General features: G+C 38.9%; 1 protein-coding gene across 1 annotated transcript in view; it reads right to left on the reverse strand.

Annotated features, from left to right (window-relative positions):
- DDX10 (DEAD-box helicase 10) overlaps nucleotides 1–22025 on the reverse strand; it is a 176137-nt gene that overhangs the window by 14115 nt on the left and 139997 nt on the right. The window contains exon 17 of the mRNA XM_082065078.1: nucleotides 388–521. Coding sequence (XP_081921204.1) covers nucleotides 388–521 — 134 coding nt within the window. The remainder of the gene's footprint in view (nucleotides 1–387; nucleotides 522–22025) is intronic.

Here is a 22025-nt window from a genome sequence, read left to right on the forward strand (position 1 = left end):
TGTCCAGCTGAGGAGGGGAGTGACAGCAGCTTTAGTGGGCACCTGGCAGCCAGCGAGGGTCAAGCCACCACAGAAACACATGAAACCTCCAGAGAGTCAGCCAAGATTTTTGCATGTAGAACAGGAACAGTCTCACCAAGATCCCTTCGACACTGCCTCAAAAGTCTGCCTCATACAGCTTCACAAAATAAAATAACCTTTAGCAGAGATTTCTGTTCAGCACTTACCTCACAAACCAACTCAAATACTAAGTCCCAGGAGCAAGAGGATGAATACAAAATGAGTTCATAACTTCCAGACAAAACAGTTTCTAAAAAGCATGAACACTTCAAAATAACGTGGACAATCCAATCCTAACTGTTTCGTGATTCTGTGATCTGTACGTACCTCTGGCTGCTTCTGCTTTCCGAATCCTGCTCTTCATCATAATCTTTGTATTTATCAGGATCTGGAAGAGTACTTGGATCAAACTCTTCTTCACTTCCACTGTGAGCAAGAAAGGCCACTGTTTCCTCTTCATCCTACCAGGTGAGAAATGGAGAGTTACAAGAAAAGCAAACAAGTCCATGTTACTTGCCAAAACCCCATTTATTGCCGCCTTGCCTTAAACCTTGACAAGCAAGGATTCCATAACAAAAACCACTGCCTTCAATTGCAGTCAAAGACCACCACTATATAGCCAGGAAAACGGAATAATTTCTCTCATCATCAGTGCCCTCCTCTGAGGCTGTTTGTTAAATGTTTAAGAAATATTATTCAAAAACAAAGCAGGAGGATTTACATGTAAATTCTTATCTTTCCAGCATTGTCATTTACCCAATCTAAGAGAGATTTGGGCAGCAACTAATCAACAGTCCTCAGAGAGCAAGTGTTTAAGTAACATGAAACTTTAGTGTATCTCAGAAACACACTGCTAAGAGACACGAGCTTGTGGACACACTGATCACTGCTCCAAGGTGTATTCCATTAAATACTCTTGATTTAAAACTCATCTGGATGTCCTTGTCAGAGTTTCAGGCACCCACCAGAAGGGATGCATGTTCTCCAGGCTCCCCCTAGATCTCTCATCCGTCCTCTCTGGGGCTCAGCCCCCGCTGACCCCCAGCACAGCTCAGCACGAGCTGTCAGGGTTGGCAGTTTTCCCCAGGGAGCGGGGATGCCTCACTAATTCCTTAAGAGAGAGGGCACAGAAGATGCTGCTCCATTAAAGTCCTGGGTAATAGAATAAAGCTGACTGCTTTTGCAGATACAGGTTCTGCTCCACGCAGCCTGGAACTGACCAGTTTTGTGAATTTTTGCTAACAGGCAGGAAGAAAGCAGATGGACTGGAGGCCATGTGCAATTGTATATACACACAAAAATGCAAAAAAATAGCTTACAGGCATTTATGAAAAACGTGAACCTTAGATCCACACATATTTATGCTGAAAAGCAAAAACAAATGCAAAGAAAGTATAATTAAAGATATCACGACCTTTTGTTTACATATCTAATCAACATGCACACAGTTGAGTTTCTAGAACAGTACTCATTTAAACAATCCTTCATTCTACTAATAACTTCACATCATTAAATATGTAAAGTTCTTTTTTGTTCTGATTTTTTACCATTTCCATTTATCACCAGGTTTTAAAAGAACACTGTCTTTATATGCACACAAATCAGCACAATAAAACTAATTATTGCCCCCCCTCTCCCCCCAAAAAATCTACTACAACAACAAAAACACCACCCACAAACAAACCCAAACAAAAAGAACACTAAAAGTCCTTTTGATTTCTGGAGGTGGGGTGAAGTGAAGGGAAATGAGCTGCTGAAGGGTAGGATGAGTCACTGCTGCAAGAGCCCCTTATTGCCTGTCCAGTGACACCCCTGCAGTGCACTGAACACAAGCAGAAGAAGGGGATAAAAGCCAGATTTGCAATCAGAAGGCAGAAGAAAAACATTTTAAACACACATTTTGTTCTTGACTACTTCGAAATACTAGTAAAGGTAATTGTATAGCTGGGTGTAAAAAAAAAAAAAAAATCACTGAAAGCATCGTCAGACTCAGCAGCACCATAAAGTGCCTCAGGCAACACAACCAGCCACTGAAAGCATCTTGATTACCAGGAACATCAGGTGCTACTTCACAATAAAGTTGGTTTTCTTTTTGTCGTGGTTTTTTTACAGCATTTTATCTTGCTTACCAAAAAATATCTTCTAGCTCATCTATTAGTACAATATTAGAGAGCACTACTAACTCAACAGAAAAGTATTCTGAAGGCCACCTTTTTGTTAATGAATTTCCATATTAGAAAAGCATTCTGCAGTAAATTATAGTTTTTTTCAATATCTTTAAACAATAAATATTTACTCTACTTGTCCCTCCCATTGCAGCTATTCTTGCAACATAACTGGTGCATACCAATTATCGACATATACTTTTCCTGAAAAAAAGAGAACAAAGTATTTCTTATATGTATGTGTGACACTATACAGAGTTCTGCAATATTAAGGATGACTTCCAATAAATGTTAAGACTTAAGCTGTTCATTTGTATTCTCAGTTATGTCAGTAAAATGTTGAGACTGCATTTGTTTCTCAAGTTTTGCCATTTAAATATGCACACATAAGACACTTACACATACAGAGATCAAAACTTCTCTTTCATTAAACATTCATATTACTTTGTCCAGCAGAAAATTTGCAGAGATGTGTTCAGGGTAATGCTTACTATAACAAAAGAAATAAAGGACAAAGATGTCTCTTTAATTCATCAGGAATCATGAGGTCGTATTTCTTATAAGTATCACTGGTTACATATTCATTAAAATATTTGCAAGACCCTGAAATTGTTAAGAGCTTGAACATGAACAATTATAATCCTCAGCTCAACAACAGAAACTCATTATTTTCGCCTTCTTGTTTCAAATTTATATCAGCCAGTCAGGAAGAAGAAGTCTTGTGATTTAACTTTGTATTACCACCAAAGCTGGAGAAAAAAAGCAAAATCATCACTCAAGATAACACTTGTAAAGGTTCTTCAGGTACAAATAGGATGCAATTTACAGACTCAGGATTAGGTCCTTCCTAAGGCAATTGCTATTAAAGAAAAGATCAACTGCAGAACAGATTTTGACTACCTGTAATTTATGTCTAAGGATAGCGACAATGTGCTTTTTGTATTTATTACGAAGTTCAGCTGTGGAAGGAAACCCATTCAGACATCAAACCAGGCTGGGCAGGTGAACGGGATTCAGTGGCAATCACCTCGCTATTTTCATTCTGCTCAGGGGTGACAAAATTGCACCCTCTTCTTTTTTCAATACCAGATTAGCCCATGTATTTTGTAATCTAGTTCCATATAAACTTTGCATGAAGATTTTCAGTTTGAACACTATATTGAGATGAAAACATTTCTGCATTCACATAGCCTCCTTCAGAGGCATAAGAAGATTCCTTCTATGCAAACTCAGCAAACTGAGTCACACTCCACCTTACTGAGTCATCTTGGAAATGCCTCATTTGGGAAGATTCCTATAGAACATTTGCCCTGCTTCTTGACAGAATATCTCCAATTCAACTTCTAGTTGTTCTTGGTACAAGACATAATGGCCACCCCTTCTCTTCATACAAAAGGCTGAATGGCTGGTGGAGCTCAGGTAAATGTGTTAGGCAGGCTAAGACAAGCTTAAAGTGAAGAAATTGATGTACCTTTTTAAGAAAACACACACTCTCAAGGGACTCTGATGTTCAAAATAGTAGAATTGTGTCTCATTTCTAACAGGCATTAGGCACTCAGGAGAAAATAATCTATTGCCATCAGACAAAAAGGGAGGACTGAAAAAACATACCATGAAAACCTATACATATTTTTAAAATGTTGTATTTTCCATGATTTAATTGATCAATTACATATTTATTATGGTATTTAGTTTATATCTAATTTAATAGGTTTTTAAAACCTAAATAAATTATCTGGAGTTGCAATTTTTGTGTTCAACCCTTTAAGCAATTTTTTAGTTCCTAGCAACCTGGTTGAGGGGGGAGAAATAATTGTTTTGGCACTATCATTTTTGTCCATAGTACTTTATAAAGCACAGCGGGGCAATATTTCTGATCAGCTAAAAACAAAACCTTTAAGGTTCGCTCAGAAGTTCATCAGCCTTCATTTCAGTCCAACAGCCATACTTACACAATTTTGAATTCCTTTTGAGCTATGTCACCCTTTAGCTTTTGCTAATAATATGGTCTCTCCCAAGTAAGTGGTGCTTGTGATTTTAATGCTAATAAAAAGGAAGTTTAAATAAGTTACCCTGCACAAGTAACAAACTCAGCATATTACAGCTCATATAAAAGAATATTTAAAAATATAATCCCTTTCATGATCTGACAGTATTCCGACTTCTATTAATTTTCTTCTTTTTGACAATTATTTTTCAGATAAAAATGGAAGTGAGAGTTGCTTCTTCATCAAGTTTAAGATGGAACACATTTACAAATGAAAGTCTTGTAGCACTTACTTTAAAACTTCTTAGCCTGGAGTCATCTGATCTCTGTGCAGGTTGTTGGGGTTTTTTGTTTGTTTGTGCATTTGGGGTTTTTTGTTGTTTCTTTGGTTATTTCATAACCTACGCCCCCAACCCACAACACTGTATCCCCAGCTGATGCATGATTGCTCTGATAGTTCATCTACATTGCCCCAAAGGAATACAGCTATTCTGGCAGTTCACAAACAGAAATACAGCCTTTGATGTAGCTGGCGTGTTTGATCCAACAGTTGATTTGAAGATCAAAACCAAAGTCTTAGACAATACTGACAACTGACTGGGAGTCAGTGGAATGAACCAAGTGCTGATCTGACATGCAAAGAGCTGCCTCAATCACGCCAAAATTGGACAACTACACTCCATACTATCTAACGCTCATCAAGAGCCTTCTAATCCAAACACCGACAGCATCATTTCCACTGAGAGAAGGATCTTGCAAGCTAAGGGTGGAAAGGCCACCTTTAACCACATTTCTAAAATGTGTGCAGTGCATGTTTAAGAGTTACAGTTCATGAAGGTTAGTTAACAAGCCATGCGAGCTTTCTTCCTGTTGTCATCTACCCTTCACCATCTGCATCAACACTGAATATCAGTTCTAACAGGTGACATCCACAGCCATTCTACAATTGGCATTGCCACTCCTCCTAGGCTTGTTTGTTCTTATGGAGAAGTAGAAAGTGACGTACAAAAGGATGTGAGGCACAGAGAACAGGTTGTTGTTGCAGGACATCCTGTTCTCTTGGTCTGAAGCACACAGATGCATTCAAGGCACACCGCAGAGAGGAGGGGATGTGGACATGAACAGGGTCAACTGTTTCAGAAAGACTGGCCAGGTTGCATGGGTCTGGCTAGAAAGGCTGGTACCAAACACTGGAGGAACCAAGGTTGCCAGTTAGTCAGACATAATCTCTGCACTAAGATGATCTCACTGATCTTCAGGCTCTGGGAGCAGTTAGACACAGCTCCTGGTTTTTGCACCACTTCGCAGAATATCATTCTCGGTTCTCAGTAGAAGGGACAGATAACTCTTAGCTTCATCTTCAAATTGTTCACCCTTCCCAATCACTAGCAATCACACCAAGGTTCAATTTCATCCAGTCATTCTTGATTTCTTTTTAAGCAATCTGACATCTTAAATAATACAATTACCCGAGTTTAGCCAGCAGAATCTTGCTTGTACCAGTGGTCTCAAATAATGTACATGAAATTACTTAACTTTCTTTCTTGACATTTGCAAATGCCCCACAGTTTATGGTCAGTGAATGGGTAAGCCTGTGTTCCAAACTACCACACACTGATGCATAAATACTAACATTCACATCTTTGCTGTGTAACTATAGCAAAGCAATTAGTGCTGGAAATGGCTCCTGCTACAAGCACAGTTCAGAACCACTGAAACCACAGAAATTGTAGACATTTCCAAACATTCACTTCTGGCTTTTTATATCAGTAAAGCTTCTGTCGTTTTCACAGTAGTATTTTTTTTTTAATCTGTAGACTTGATCTCTACAAAGTACTTATAGTCCATACCAGAATTAACAGTAATATAATTAATGCATACAGAGAAAGACAATATAATTTGGTAAATTTACAATTACAAACACATCCACATCAAAATGAAATGCTGAGAACATGAAAATGCAACTTAAAACAGACTACGTTACTAGGTAGGTAGCACCAGAAGCAAAATACACACTGGAGTACATAAAATTTTGACAAGCAGAAGGGTTTAACCTACTGCATACAGCCTTGACTTTAGAGAGTGCTCATAAGCTGATTTCACAGGCTTGCAAGCTAATAGTTCTGGTGTAACAGAATACGGGCACGAGCACACAGTTGGCTTATGTGCCATAACAGATCAAACGTAGGATCTTTAGTACCATAAACAAAGTGTCTGGCATTTGAGTTAACAGAGTAGTAGTCTCATCTCTGGCAAAGTACAAAGGTTCCCACTCCTGCCATGCCAGCAGCTTGGCAGAGATGCTGCCCTGCACACTAAACCCATGTCTGAAACAAAATTGGTTTAAAGCATTAATCATGTAAAGGTTTCAAACCAGAAAAGTCTAACCAATTTTTATTTTGAAGTGTTTCTAATGCTAGGTTGTCAAGTATCATTTTGCTTGCAAGTGAGCAAGGAGTACAGAAAAAAAAAAAGGGGGGGTAGATTTTATTTGCTGTGCCTTATAAAAAGAAATGAGCAAAAAAGCCTGTAAGAATTAAACATGCCAACAGACACATCCAAAAGTCTAAGGCCCTCTCAAAAAAAAAACCAGAAAGCCACAGTGCAGGATGCTGTTTTTAAACTTCTGTTCTCCACATGTAATCCTTGGACTGTCTTTTTACACTCCTCATTTCTCTTCCCTTTTAGTTTCACAGCAGTCATGGCTGTCAGCTGGAATACAGAAATTCTCCAAAGTAGTCTCTGTGTAAAAACATTTCAACACATCAGTCTTCTCCAGGGAACTTCAGCACATGTCCACAGAGAGGGTGCCTACACAAGAGAATTTTCTCTGTATTGCTTTCTGTCACTTTTGAAGGAGCCTGGAGGGGCTGCACACTCTGCTGGGATGTCCCACCACCCACCCCCACTGCCAGGACTGGGAGCAGAGGCCACTCTGTGCTGAGTGACTGGGGTATTGGTCAAGAATGAATGGATCAATGGGACACTGACATGAAACAGTCAGAATGGAAACCTCGTACATCACAGAATTCTGTAAACTGGTTAGTTCAGCTCTTTTTCGTGAAACAGCTGATCTGTATTCAGTGCACAGGAAACAGCAACACCAGCATTAAGTGCTTGTCCCATGACAAGACTTTCATGTTTTCACTGTACTGCTTAAGTCATGTACTGTAAGCACCTGTACAAAATGCATATGTAAAATAGCACATTTACAGGCAGAAAAGTATGAATCAAATTAATTCCTCACAGTGAAAGCTATTATAACCACTACTGATGCTTCTACATACAGAGCTGAGGAGAAGCCCAGAAGCAGCGCTGCGACGCAGCTGCTCGCTGCGACAAGAAGAGCTCGCCTGCCTGCATTCAGGATCTATTTAGCAGCAGCAATAGATTTGCTTTTGTTCAAATGTGCAAACAAGCAACCAGCAAATGAGAAAGTGCCTGACTGATGCTGCACACTGGTTGGGCCATTTATTAATAATTTTTTTGTTGCTGTTGAATCCACCTTCCCAAGTGCTGAAAGGTAAGGGCCTGTGGGGACACAAGAGGTAACAGGAGCAGGAGCATGTTGAATAAATACTAATGGAGGAAAATGGCATTCAGAAAGGAAGGCAGAGAAGGCACTGCAGAAGTCAAGATACAACACCATAATATCCTTTGATAACAATTTTATCTACATGAACAAATAGGAAAGGCAAGTCTTAAAAATGCAAAGTAGGAAAAACAAGAAATATTTATATGGGGCAAGATCTTTTAGACCAACTAATTGAAAGAAACACAATTTTTAAAGGTCTAAAATAATGCAAAGCAACTTCAAAGAAAAAAAAAAGTATAATTACTGAGAATTAGGTTATTCGGGGAACTGAGATAAAATCTAACATCATGTGTACAATAGGGCTGGTGAGTGTTAGTACAGGGAGAAGCTGCAGAAAGGTTCTCTCCAGGAAAGAGAGAGCAAGTAATTAGTTATCTGTGGAAAATGAAGGGGCAAAAAGAGGCTTAAGAAGGATTGAGTTAAGCACCAGAAAGTGACCATGGCAATACTGAGGCATCAGCTGAAGTGAGAGATAGTGGTGATACAGTGACTGTGAAAGAAGATGGCAAAGAAGGTTGAGCTTTTTTTCTTGAGAATGACCTAATCCATGAAACATCAACTAAGATTTTAATTTAGACAGAAAGCTACAGCTGGAGTAGAAAGATTGAGATAAGACTCATTAGTACAGAGAGGAGGGAAAAAAACATGGCAGAACTGTGCAAATTGTTGTCATAGAAAGAGACTGACGACTACGAGATTCCTGAAATTATGAAGGAGGAACTACTAGAGAAGACAGACACCAGAATAGAAGGTGGTTATGTCTGCAGACCTCCTAAAAATTGGAGCAGACATGGAAAGGTCAAGTGAACAACCACCAAGCGAGAAAAAGTCTGATTCCCAAGGTTCACGGAGAAGGGGAGCTGTGTCAGAGAGAAAGCAGAGAGCAGCTGCTGGACAACAGGATGGGAGATGTCTACCGAGTAGAACTGAAACATGTCTACATGTTCAAATCAACAGAAGGAAAGTCCACACTTGCAGAAAATCAGTCTCCAACATGCTGTGAGCACTGAAGGCATATTTACAAACTTTAACCTAGGAAATTGCAATTTTCAGCTAAGGACATACGACACATTACAGTTGTTCATTTGCTTGCCTGTTCATTTCAACAACATCTGAAAAATCTTTATACTGCATAAATAATGCATTATACCCATAACAACAGGATACAGTACACTGTATGATTGATTACCTTGGTATTTAGCTCTTGTGGGAATAGCTTTTGTGAAACATAGCTCATTGGACTCCCACAAAATTACATTTTGGAAAAACTGTCTCAACAGTCAGACTTTGCTATGGCTAGATATAATGTTATTAACATCGCACAGGCAGGTACAAACTTGAACTTTTCATACTGTACCAAACCAATACTGTTTTAAATTTGTTTCTTGAGGAATCAGAGAGAGCAAGGTCAGGGTGGATCAATTTAAATCAGTACTTTAAATCATTAATTATAATGCTGATTAAAATCAGCAAACTTCTAACTCTCACAGTGGTTTACACAAGTAACCACGGTTACTTTTGTTTTCATTTCAGTATTCTGAAGCATAGATGTTTTACACTGGACTTTACACAAAATTTGGTACTATTTTATGCCAAGGATTTGAAGTCCTAATTTTTCCTTTTCCATTTTTCCTTTTTTCTGATGATGTTAACAAAATATAAAAGGCCCATCACTTATTTTCCAAATGATTGCTATTAATTTTTTAATCATGGTTAGTGTCAAGATGACTGTTATTGCATCTGAAATTGAAACAGATTTCAACTAGAGTTTGAATTATTTTCTAAAATCCATCTTACATATATTATTTGAAAATTATTAATCAATAGTTTAAGTAGAACCACATAGATACACGGAAGAAAATTTAAGTTCATGCAACCAGGTGCTGTATTGTAAATTCAACATTTATGAAGGTACATATTCTCTGTTGCTAACAAAATTTACTACTTCTGAGCATTCTGTCTCATGGGATTTTGGTACAGCTAACAGCCTCAAACCTAATTTATATTCGCAAACTGAAAGAGGACAGTAAGAACAAACAAACACATCCAGTTCCTCAAATCCTAATATGTTTTTCAACCTTTAACTGCACACTAAATTGAACTTATCCAATATATCTAAATGAAGAAAATATTATTTCAGAACTAGGAAAGGATACAACTTGTTATGAAAGTACAGTTAACTTCACCACTTAATGACTGTTCTCTAAATCACATCACTATCTGAAATTTTATCAGTAACTTTGCATCTTGAATTGTTAATTTTTAGGTTATTCTAATATTTTTTTTTTCATAGAACATTTCTTAATACCTTCATTTTACTTTCCATTTTTAAGTTCTCAAAAAGAAAAGAATGTATCTCACAAAATATGTGTTTAATTGTTTTTGTCTTTTTACTTAGCTGTTGATTTTGAGTTATCATGTTCTTAATAATTATAAGAAGGTTCCATCCCCCATTCCTGCAAATACATACAACATACATACAAAATGTTGAGGAAGGAGAGAAGAAGAATAATTGTTTATTTCATTGATTTAAAAATAAATCATAGCATGCTTAAAAAGCTTTCAGGCAATGTAATTTTAGCCTGACTTTACTGCTCATTATGAATTCCAGTGCAAACAGCTCATTTGCTTTACTGACTTTTTAATGTTAAACAGTCTGCTTACAATTATGATTTGCCTTACATTAGTAAATATGGGAAACAGAAACAGCAAACTGAAAACAGGATCTACTGGCCTGAGTGTAGACATATTGCCAGTTCTCATTAATTCTTTGGCCACAACCAAAGGCGTAAGCTTCTATTACCCTTGTAGACCTCCACCAGCAACAGAATTTAGTACATCTCCATGATATGCTTTCTCTATAGGTCACATAAATGAAAAGCACTATCTCCACTACAAATAAAAATAAATATGCCAAATAAAACATAAGCTTGACACTGTAATATTCATGAGTTCATACAGTATTATTCTGTAAAGTTCAGGCTCTAATTCTGCATTATATCATCATCCTCCAGAACATTTGCTTGTTTTAGATTAGTAAAATTAATTAATTCTGGATTTCAGATTTGCCATAAGAAGCTCAAAGACATGAACTAGCTGAGCTGCTGTAGCAACAGCTTCCTGAGTCTGACAGCAACTGGATGATCAGTTAATCTCTACATTGATAATTTCAATACCTGCAGACAAATACTGTTAAGTGCCCTCTGACAGGAAAAAGTGAAAAGCTGTGTTCCAAAAGCCACAAAGACTGTGTCTCTCACCTTCCTGGCTGGGACATCTCCAGTCATGACACAGAAGCCTCTCTGACGCACGCTGCAGGAAACATGGAGACTTACAGAAAAACAGGACCGGTGGTCACCATTCCATCTCCCTCCCCAGTGAATAAGGTATAATTCCAACATTCCCACCTTTGGTTTTGAACCCTTCAGTAATGAGGATCCCACAAGCCCCCCCACAAACTTACCCCAGCTTTGAGATGATCCCACCACTGGAAAGTATTTCTCGAGTGTATATTGAATCTCCCTATTAGAAACCAGCTACTTTCTGCACCAGTCTGAGAAGAGATTGCTCATTTACTTTTCAAGTATCTTATCTACTTCCTTAATTTCTCTCCTGTAGATTACATCAACTGAGGTACAAGCTCACCAGCTTGGGTATAGGTTTGAAGAACATTTTTTGACCTGCTGAAAACTGAGATGCAGAGTTGCTGCTTGTCCTGCTCAAGGACAAGACGACCCTGCAAGCCTACTTTCTGAATGGATCACCAGTCCAAAAAAACAAACACATCTCCCAGCTGGTTTGGTTTCCAACCAGCAGACAAAGAGAGACTGACGGATCAGTCTAAAGAGCGCTCATGTTCTCGTGTGTGAGGAGAAATGTAGCACCTGGAGAAGGCGAGAGCAGCAGAGGGTGGGAGAGGTATGTGCCAGCCACCTGCTCCAGCAGGGTGCCCCTGCTCCAGGCAGCCCTGCCCAACCCCTCCAGTCCTCAGGGAGCACCGAGAGCCTCAGCACAGCGGAAAATATATAAAACAAATAATGGGGGAAGCTCCACATTATTTGTTTTCATATTCATAGAATCATTTTGGTTGGAAGAGACCCTCAAGATCATGGAGTCCAACCATAACCTAACTCCAGCACTAAACCATGTCCCTAAGAACCTCATCTAAACGCCTTTTAAACACCTCCAGGGATGGTTACTCCACCACTTCCCTGGGCAGTCTGTTCAATGCCTGACAACCCCTTCTGTGAATAATTTTTCCTAATATCCAATCTGAACCTTTCCTGGCGCAACTTGAGGCCATTTCCCCTTGTCCTATCACTTGTTACTTGGGAGAAGAGACCAACACCCTCTTTGCTACACTCTCCTTTCAGGTAGCTGTAGACAGCGATAAGGTCTCCCCTCAGCCTCCTTTTCTCCAGGCTGAACAGCCCCTGTTCCCTCAGCCGCTCCTCATCAACTTGTGCTCCAGACCCCTCACCAGCTTCGTTGCCCTTCTCTGAACTCTCTCTAGTATTTCAATGTCCTTATGATGAGGGGCCCAAAACTGAACACAGGATTCAAGGCACAGCCTCACCAGTGCTGAGTACAGGGGGACAATCACTGCCCTGGTCCTGCTGACTACACTATTCCTGATACAAGTCAGGATGCTGTTGACCTTTATGGCCATCTGGGCACACTGCTGGCTCATGTTTATCCAGCTGTTAATCAACACTCCCAGGTCCTTTTCCTCCAGGCACTTTCCAGACATTCTTCCCTAAGCCTGTAGCGCTGCCTGGGCTTGTTGTGACCCAAGTGCAGGACCTGGCACTTGGCCCTGTTAAACCTCTTACAATTGGCCTCAGCCCATATTGAACCAATTCAAACCACACAGAAATTCGCAAGCAGCCCCAGGATCCAGGCTACCATGAGGTTCTGCTGGTCTTGGCTTTATCCCACAGCTGGAACACCCAGCTCAGGTGGGCTCAGCACACACCCCAGGGAGCTATGGCAGCAGCACACGCGCCCTCGGCTGCACCTCTGAGGACCCTGTGGGATTCCAGCAACAATCCACCTGCTGCATCAGACTGCAGGATGATGCTTCAACCCATAACTTCTGTTTTTAACACATATCACCACTTCTTCAGAAAAGCAAACCAACCAACCCAGCCAAACTCAGATTGATAAGGTTTTACCACTGGCAGAAATAAACATGCAAAAATCTTTCCTAAACTGCCAAAGAGACACACGGGGTTTCCTGTGGCAATATTGGTGCCTCCTGGAAACACCTCCTCAGGATTCGTCTGGGTCTGAGAACCCACAAAGCCCCGTAAAGGATCGGTGAGCAGTCACTGGTGCTTTTCAATCTCAACAAAAATCAAAATCCAGCAACCATAACATACCCCATATATAAAACACATATTCAATTGCTACGTTCTCTACTACCTGTCATGCAATGATTTAGACTTATCTAATTCTTCAATTCTTTACATGTCTAATAATTAAAATGATAGATGAAAACAAATCTCCTTTATTTTTTTGCTTATAAACCTTTCCCATTTGTTATGTTGAACAAACAAACAAAGAACCATGACTCTGAAATAATGTTAAACATCATTATAATTTTAGAGACATAGCACTATTTCTTTGTATGAGAAATGGTGGACCATAAGTGTCCGGTCCTTTTTACGTAAGTCATGTGTCTTTGCATGGGGCTACTGTTTTTTGCAACAGACAAGTTTAGGATTTCAGCTCTATCGAGTAACTAAAATGATTTCTGCCTCAGTAGAGCCACCCAACTATAAAATTCAGTTGTGATTTGATTGTAACCAAAACCTATCTCCTCACACATGTAACTTAAATGTGTTATGCTTCCTTTTTAAGTTCTTGCAGTTTCACAACATTTTGAGAATAAAATTTAATCACCTGTTGAAAATAAATAAATCATTTGTTATATCACATTCTACCTGGCATACAATATTAGCATGGAGAACATTTGCTAGAGGTACTGTTAAGTGAACATCCTTGTTACATTATGCATGACTTCCAAAAGCACTGAGTACATAATACCCATCATGAAATTCAGAATATCTAACTAAATTTAGAGAGAGGTACATTCAGACCTGTGATCAGCATTCTGACATCTCCAGTTATGAGTTTTAATTAAACTTGCTTTTTGTAGTAAGTCTATTTTTATTAAATGGGCACAGAATCATGTTTTATGCATTATGCATAACTTAAAAGAGATTAAAAGTTATTTGTAAATGCCTCTTCTTAAAGGGACTTCATCATTCAAGTCTTTGTTCCATAACTCTTCCTTGTTGTGATGAAGAGGCATCACTGCTGAACATAATCTACCTTTTCAAGGGCTTCAGCCACCTTGCTGGCAACCCATTTTGGCACCCCAGGCTGTACTGCCTGTGACAACAGGCTGATAAATGACATGGTTGGGCAATACAGGCACAGATTACTTTTCTGTCAGGAAGTAAACTATCAAAAATTAAAAACAAAGAGATTCTTGGACATCTCTGGTGCATCAGACTAACCCTCAGAGGATCTCTCACCACTGAGTAGATGAGGTCTCGCGCTCTCTCTCTGTATTTTTCCACATGATACATCACATTTGAAGAATCTTTCTAACTCCCCGCTGCCACAAACAAGAAACACAAAGATGCGCCTAGATGAAGCTCGGGAGGCTGAAGTGCTAACTGCCCTAAGTGTCTCCTTTCCCTGGGAAGCTGTGTCCCCCAGCGCAGAGGCAGCAGAACTGCAGCCCTGGGCGCTGCCAGGTGACTGTCCTGCGCACCAGAGCCACACAAGCGTGATCTGCACCGTGCCCTGGGCTGCGGTGTGAACCAGAGCTCGTGCAGGTTCATCACAGCCACTTCCACTGCAAAGGCAGAAACTGCCAAGAGAAAAGTGGCTCCCCTCCAGTCACCCTTTCAACAGGCTCATCCCAGGCATGTTTCCTACTGTATCATTCCTATAACAAACAGATTGTGTGCACATGCTGATGAAATGCTGCATATATGTAAACAGCACAAATAACTGGTGGTAAAAGGTTTTACAGATGTGTGTGGATAAATTCAGAACTTCCATCAGATAATTAGTGTAAGAATAAATTAAGCTATTTTGGTTCTAGCTTTGCCGTTTGTGTTCCATTGCCAGAATGTTATTAACTTCATTTTATCACAGACGTGCAGCATATTGCATTTTCAAGATCAATTTCATTTTGTAAATGTGAAATACCTAGAATTTCAACCTAGAATTTTCCTGGAGAGAATTTTGGACAACCAGTTTCTCATATTTGTTCTTAACTTTATTTTCCTATTCCTCCTCACCTTGTCAATCTCTTCAGTGCTTTGATACGTCTTGCATAATGCAAGCTGCAGTCACTTTCATTTAGTTAAAGAACACCTATTTGGAATGAAGATGCACCAAATCACATTCCATAGTGTTTGGAACGAATGAGAAGTGAACAACACTAAGCCTCCTGCATGCTAAGCAGAGCCACTGACTGCAAGACATACAGGAACTACTCTGCCAAAATGTTCTTGCTGCTGTTCCACTGACATGTCTGCATTTGAACAAATGTGGCTCATTAAGCTGACGCAGAATAAAGACAAAACTGAAATGGAGATTTTCCAAAGTGCCCCACTTGCAGGTACCTTATTTATGAATTTTATTTTCCTTCCAATACAGGTAGAATTGCAAGAACCAATGTATTGCATATGCTGTAATAAGTCTGAAGAGGTTTCAGCCAATCAGTCTTAAATCTCTGGTTTCTTCAAAGGTGTAAAAGAGTTAAACGAATGGCCTAAACACAATCATTCTACAAATGTGTAAAACTGGCATTTCAGAGGAAAAAATAAGAGTCACGATGGCACATCTGTACAAAATGTAGTTGAGAGCAGTTAATTCTGGAACCTTTCCAGCACTGGGAGGATGCTCACTTTTTATTCACTGAATGGTGATGTGAGTGTAACAATAGTGTTATCCTGTGTGAACGCTCAACTCCCTATACTTTATTGATATAGTAAATTTAAAAATAAATATATATCTATTTACAATACAATTCAATTCCGAAAGAAGAATATTATGTAGGCATTTTTCAGCAGGTCATACACATTTTTGAGAAAGACCTAATTCTCATCAGTTTTCTCACTTTTACAAACAAAGCATTGAACAGAAATTGCTCAATGCAGTTACGCACACACAGACTGGGATTGCTAAACATAATATCAAGCATTGGAGGGAGAGGGCCAAGTGAGGTTCACGCTATTTTAAAAATCACAGACTATGAACAGCATATGAGTCCCACGCAGATGCCGTACGGAAGCCTGATGTTCCCTCCTCCTCTGCACACTGACCAAATGAATTTTCCAGGTGTTAAAAGACAAAAAGTGAGCTGCACGTATACTGAGCCCTTTCATGCTTTTGCAATTTAACAAATGCTTTGCTAACCTCTCCAAAATTATCATTGCTAATTTTCTTGTCATTTAACAAAAATAATGCATGTTGGTATGTGACATTTTCAATATTTCTTTATTGCTTTTAATTACCTGTTCTGTTATTCTTTTCATTTCAACCCATTTCTGTTTAGTCGGTTAATAAGAGCAGCAATTTACTCTGTCATAAATCAGATATTTAGAGAACACTTGCATAGCTACACCAATTAGATGTTTTCCTCTAGTAAGGAATGTATAATTTTTAATGCGAGTATACAAAAGAAAATCCAATAGGCTGCACTGGAAGAGCTGAAAGTCTGGTTATGTCAATGAATTCACAGACAGAAAAAAAAAAGCTAAGTTCATTATCCACTCTAATTTAAATCAGGCTTGTTTATTTCTCCAGGAGTACTTCCAACCAGAGGTAAACATCTTTTTCAAAAAACAAATTCTCTTCCTATAGAACACTTCACCCTATTTGAAGCTGCCCAGAACCACAATAAAATGGGATCTCCCATGGTCCAAAGCAGAAGAATACACAACCACTTCAGTTACCTTCAGTCAATAGTTGAGCTTTCTTCAGACTACTGCACAGTCTAGCACTCCTATGGAGATGGTCAGCAGCAACTGTATGTCAGAAGATTAGTTCAATATCTCCCAACTCATTCTTAATTAGCTGAACTGACATATCTTCATCAGTAATCAACATTCACAAGGTGAGTTCAGAGCAGAAAGTGGACAATTTCCAGTTAGGATTGGGGAAACACGCATATTTGCTTTGATCTGCTCTAAGTGGCAGTATAAAACACAGCCCTGTATTCCAAAATACAATGCTCATGTGCCCATGTTCTCCTAGATGAAGCTAATTCTGATTGCACACAGCCAAGCACTGTTACCTTGCTGCAACAGCAGCTTCTTGCAGCATTTCAGGATCTCAAAGATATTTCTAAGTGCTAAACTGGGCATATCAACAATCAGATATTACACATAGCTGATCAAATTTCCAATCTAAATAACTTCTAAAATCCAGCCAAGGCAAAGCACTGGTATTTTAGCATGTGCCATACTGAAAAGCCTGAAATTTAACTCTATTTGCTCTGTGACTATTCAAGTACTGTTGTTTGGCCTGTAAGATTTTAAAACTTAACAGTGCCCTACCTTTAATCCTAGCTTAGGTAATGCTCAAAAGAAGACTAGGCTCAATTGTTATTAGCTAATTACCCAAATAAGTATAGGTCTTTAATATAAATCCTAATTATAAATGCTAATTAGTAGAATATGCATTTATTCACGATTTCCTTAAAAATATTAGCAGGCATCACGGAATCCTCATTAGGATCAAACAAATTTCTCATGGCTTTGTCACAAGCTGCTCAAGTTTAGCACTTGTTTTTCTAAACAAGTAGGCCAGTTCCATAAAATAAAGGTGCTAATTTAATAGGAAAATATTTATATTTTAAAGAAAACAATTAGCTACTTCCCTAGAAGTCAGTCTGACAAATGATGGGCTACTTGCCAATGTGTTGAATTTACAAAAACATCACAAAGTCACTTCCTTCATTTCAGTCTCCTTTCTGGGAGATGAGAAGAAAACTGTAAATTCAAATTACTAAACTCATCTGGAATATCTGAGACAGGCTCTGCTTCCAAGCATTTTTTGGTAAAGCACACTGGACATACGAGACTTGCATCCTTTGGTTGTTCAAGTGTTTGTGGCTGTGTTTCTCATCAGTGTTTCTTGGTCAGTGATCATGTAGCCTGGTCAATTCACTGGTCAGATGATAGTACGTACAACTTCTCCCCCTAGAAAGTCCTCCGTGTCTCATCCAAGAGTTAGCTACATGAACCAGATGATGAATGCTTTCATATATAATGTTGCAATACTTAAAGGAATGCACTATAGAGTAGGTCTTTTATGAACTTCCCATTAGAGAAAAATAAATTAAGAACTGTCAGCATGCAACTCTCTTAGTGCAGTTATGATTAATGTAGCTGCCATAGAGACCTAGGCAAAAAAAATACGTTCAATTTATTAAATACATTTGGATGGCTGGAGGCTACAGCAGCACCTCCAACTAAATACATTTGCGCCAAACCACTTGCTTTACAATTATGCTTTCTCTTTATTTCAACAAAGTTCGACTCCACAGACCTGATCGGTTTGCATTCTTTTTAACTGGAGCTGAACTCAAACAGGGGAAGTCACAACAACTGAAGAAATAAATCTTTTCAGTGCATTCAGGTTTACAACATCAACAAGAAATCACCTACCAGCATGAAAAAATAATCTAGGGATTAATAATTTCAGCTTTTTTCTAGTCTGATAATATATGTCACAGGGAAAGAGAGATTAAACACCTGCTCTGAGTACAGTTTCAAGTAATTGAGATTACAGAGTACAGAAAATCTGAGGCAACTGGTTATAATTTTTATCGAAACTCTGATACCAGCCAGACTGTATCACATTCAGAGCAACAGTATTTACAAGCGATGCCATGCCAGAAGTGCTGCTACATTGACGAATATTTGCAAGACATTCCATCTTAGACAATACTACAATATTTTATATATTGACATGCTTAAACTTCCTTTCTGTTTTCCATCCACAGTGTCATCTGGTTTCCTGAACCTCTTCCCACAACTGCCCCTATGTAAGTCCAGACAGTAGGAATTTGCCCTAAGACAGTAACATCTTCTGGAAGTAAAAAGTAGAGGAAAATACTACAGCAACCTTTAGACATCTTTACCATTTATTATTTGGAAACAACAATTCAACTGCTTGAAAACAAAATCTAAGATAGCACCAAAAATTCAAGTAACATAGGAATGAAAGGGGAAGGCAACGACTCCGTACCAACCTTGCTGCCATTTACTAAAACACTTCACAAAACTTCCCAAGAGGAACCACAGATCTAATATGAGCAGCAAAACCCACAAATGTAAAATGCCTCAGGAAAATTTTTCCTAGTTCTTGTGAAAACTAGGAATTTGTAAAGAGATATTTTGAGAGGATGCTGTATCTCTAATTAGAGAGCAAAACAAAAAGAAACCTTCAACCTTAATGATCCAGAGGGAAACTAACTAACTAAATAGATACATAGATAAATGAATATATAAATAATTAGGAAATGTGGTAACTGATTAAATCCTGAGCCCAAGAGCAAAATGCACACATGAGGTACCTAGAAGACTTTAAACCATCCCCAGCAATATATTCTAACTTCAGCTTCCATAGAAAGCAGAAATAAGTCACAAAAAAATTAACACTCCAATGTATCGTTATTATATTAAAATATATTAATGTAAAAGATAAATACACAACTTGCTTTTAACTTTAGCCCTAACTTAAAGACCTGATTACAGAAGCCAAACCAAACTGTTGAAATTCTGGTACCCACCAAGTAACAACATGACCTGGAAGACACTTTTGGAAACGCCTCTCAAAAGGAAGATTATATTGCCAGCAACCAACCCTGAGAACAGTAGAAGCTTGGCCTAACCTACTAATTAGCTGGAAGAAATGCTTCTATCATCATCACATCATGTATGCATTCTAATTTTTTTAATTCCAGCTTTGCGTTTTCTCTCTTTTTAAAAGCGTTTCAGACATGAGAGAGGAAGGACTGTCAAGCAAGCAAGCAACTAGCCCGACATTTGGGAAAACCAGCAGCTCAATTGTCTGCTCCAGCCCAAAGTCAGAGACAAGCCTAAGGAATTCACCCAGTACCGCCCCCTGCTATTTGCTTTTACATATGAACAGAACCAAATCCTGATCACGGACTGTGTGAGGAAAAACACATTACAAGATCACGAGGCACTCAGTACTACAGTCACAAGGTCTGCAAAATTTAGATAGGCTAAAATACTGGGTAACAATTTATTAACCTATCTAGGTAGCATGCACAGGAATAGCATTTCAGAATTCAGAGCTAAATGACAGTTTAAAAATTCAGTTCATGAAGACTTATGTACTTCTATTTCAAATGAGGGTTACATTCACCAGCAATGAGTGTTCTAGAAATACCTTCAATTAGACTAAAGGCAGACTCACTTCATTTAGCAGCTCCTCACAGTGGGAAAGCTGTTTTAAGGCCAGTTTGTTAAATATGACTGGAATTACAGAGGACATCTGCTCCTTCAGTAAGTTAGATGTTGTTGGTACTGCAATACAGACAGCAATCACCACACTTTGTCACAATTTTCCAATAGGCAACTCAGTATCTTTGCTTACAAATATCACACTTAAAATGCATGTATTGTAACAACAGAAGAATTGTAGCTGTAATGGTGGACAGGGCAAGGAGACTTCCATGCTGACATCTTCAGCACTACACAGTTGTCTGAAAGCAGCAGCAAGCAAAACCTGACTGAAATTTTTTCCATTGAATCATGAGGGTTACAAATTAATAACCTGAGCAGCTATAGAACTATTTAATGTTTCAATGTGCCAATAATTAAGACCCAGTAAAAGAGTAAAATCTTCTGAAAAGATGCTGCGTGACTTTGATAATGAAACACACGTCGGGGCAAGCAGCTCATTTTTTAAAACACTGTTTATAACACTATTTCACTCTAGTATAGAGCTTGTTATTCGAATACCTGTCAAGTGCTCGAGCTAAAGGTGCATTTCTAAGAATGGCACTATATAAAGACAACTTCAAAGTTGCTAAGCACCTTCCTACCAAATGTAATTTTGGAGATCAGTATGCAGAAGAACAAGCTACAGGTCCCACTCAAAATCACCACAAAGACAGTAGATCAAACAAACAACAGTCAAACTTGAAAACTTCAAATTCATACTGTGTGTTTGTAATTATTGTGCATATTCTGGATATAATATCAAACACCTTCCATGCTGAAAAGATCTGCAGTTTGTTTTGAGGTTTAGCTGATAAGCATTAAAAAAAATTATAAAACTTCAAGACATAAAACTTTCACCATGGCCAAAGTATCTTTGCTCAACATACATAATTACAAAATACTATCCTTCTTTGGAATACTCCCAGGCAAACAGAAAATCCTTGCTGCCACTACCTGTTCAGGAAACAGCCTCTTCTCCCTCCCCAGACCTGCTGCTCAGGCTGTAGCCAGAAGCCACACAGAACAGGGGAAACCAAAAGAACACAGCAGCATTGCTCACACACAGTGAAAATATGTTTGGTCAGTCAGTTATTATGACTAAAATTTGTAACTTCAGGCTTAAAATGGGATAGCAAACAACAGCAGGATCTGCAGGAGTCACTGTGCTGGATTAGAGAAAGAAGTAAACCCCATTATACAACAACCCCAGCTGGGCACAGAGCTTGCACTGGACTTTGCCTTTCTCTGAAGTCACTAAGCAGAAGCCAATAACAGAACCACAACGAGGACTAAGCAAATCACTGTCCTATTTTCAACCTGTTAATCAGAAGTGCTCCAAGCAGCCCACAGACAACCCAGTTCAGATCAACGCTGCTTCTGTCCTTTCCTGGCCAGGAGTTCTCCCTGCCCCTTGCAAAGTCCCTTTGCTCCATCTCAGCTCTCCAGAGGGGCGCATGGACCAGCTCCCAAACTGGCAGACCCATCACAATCTGGAAAAGACTTCGCTAGGCGTCATCCATAAGTGAACAATGGGCTGTTGAGTCAGTCAGAACACAGGTAACAGCTATCAGAAAACAGATCTGAGTGAAATCTTTCTGATTCCTCTTGCTAACATCAAAAAGTAGGAAGCAGAAACCACATCCTTTAACACAAATCCATCCTTATATTCACAGATTTTAACATGAGGAAGGCCTCTAGAAGAATATAGGTCT

This window comes from Streptopelia decaocto (genome assembly GCF_964273445.1).
Source record: "Streptopelia decaocto genome assembly, chromosome: 1".
NCBI lineage: Eukaryota > Metazoa > Chordata > Aves > Columbiformes > Columbidae > Streptopelia > Streptopelia decaocto.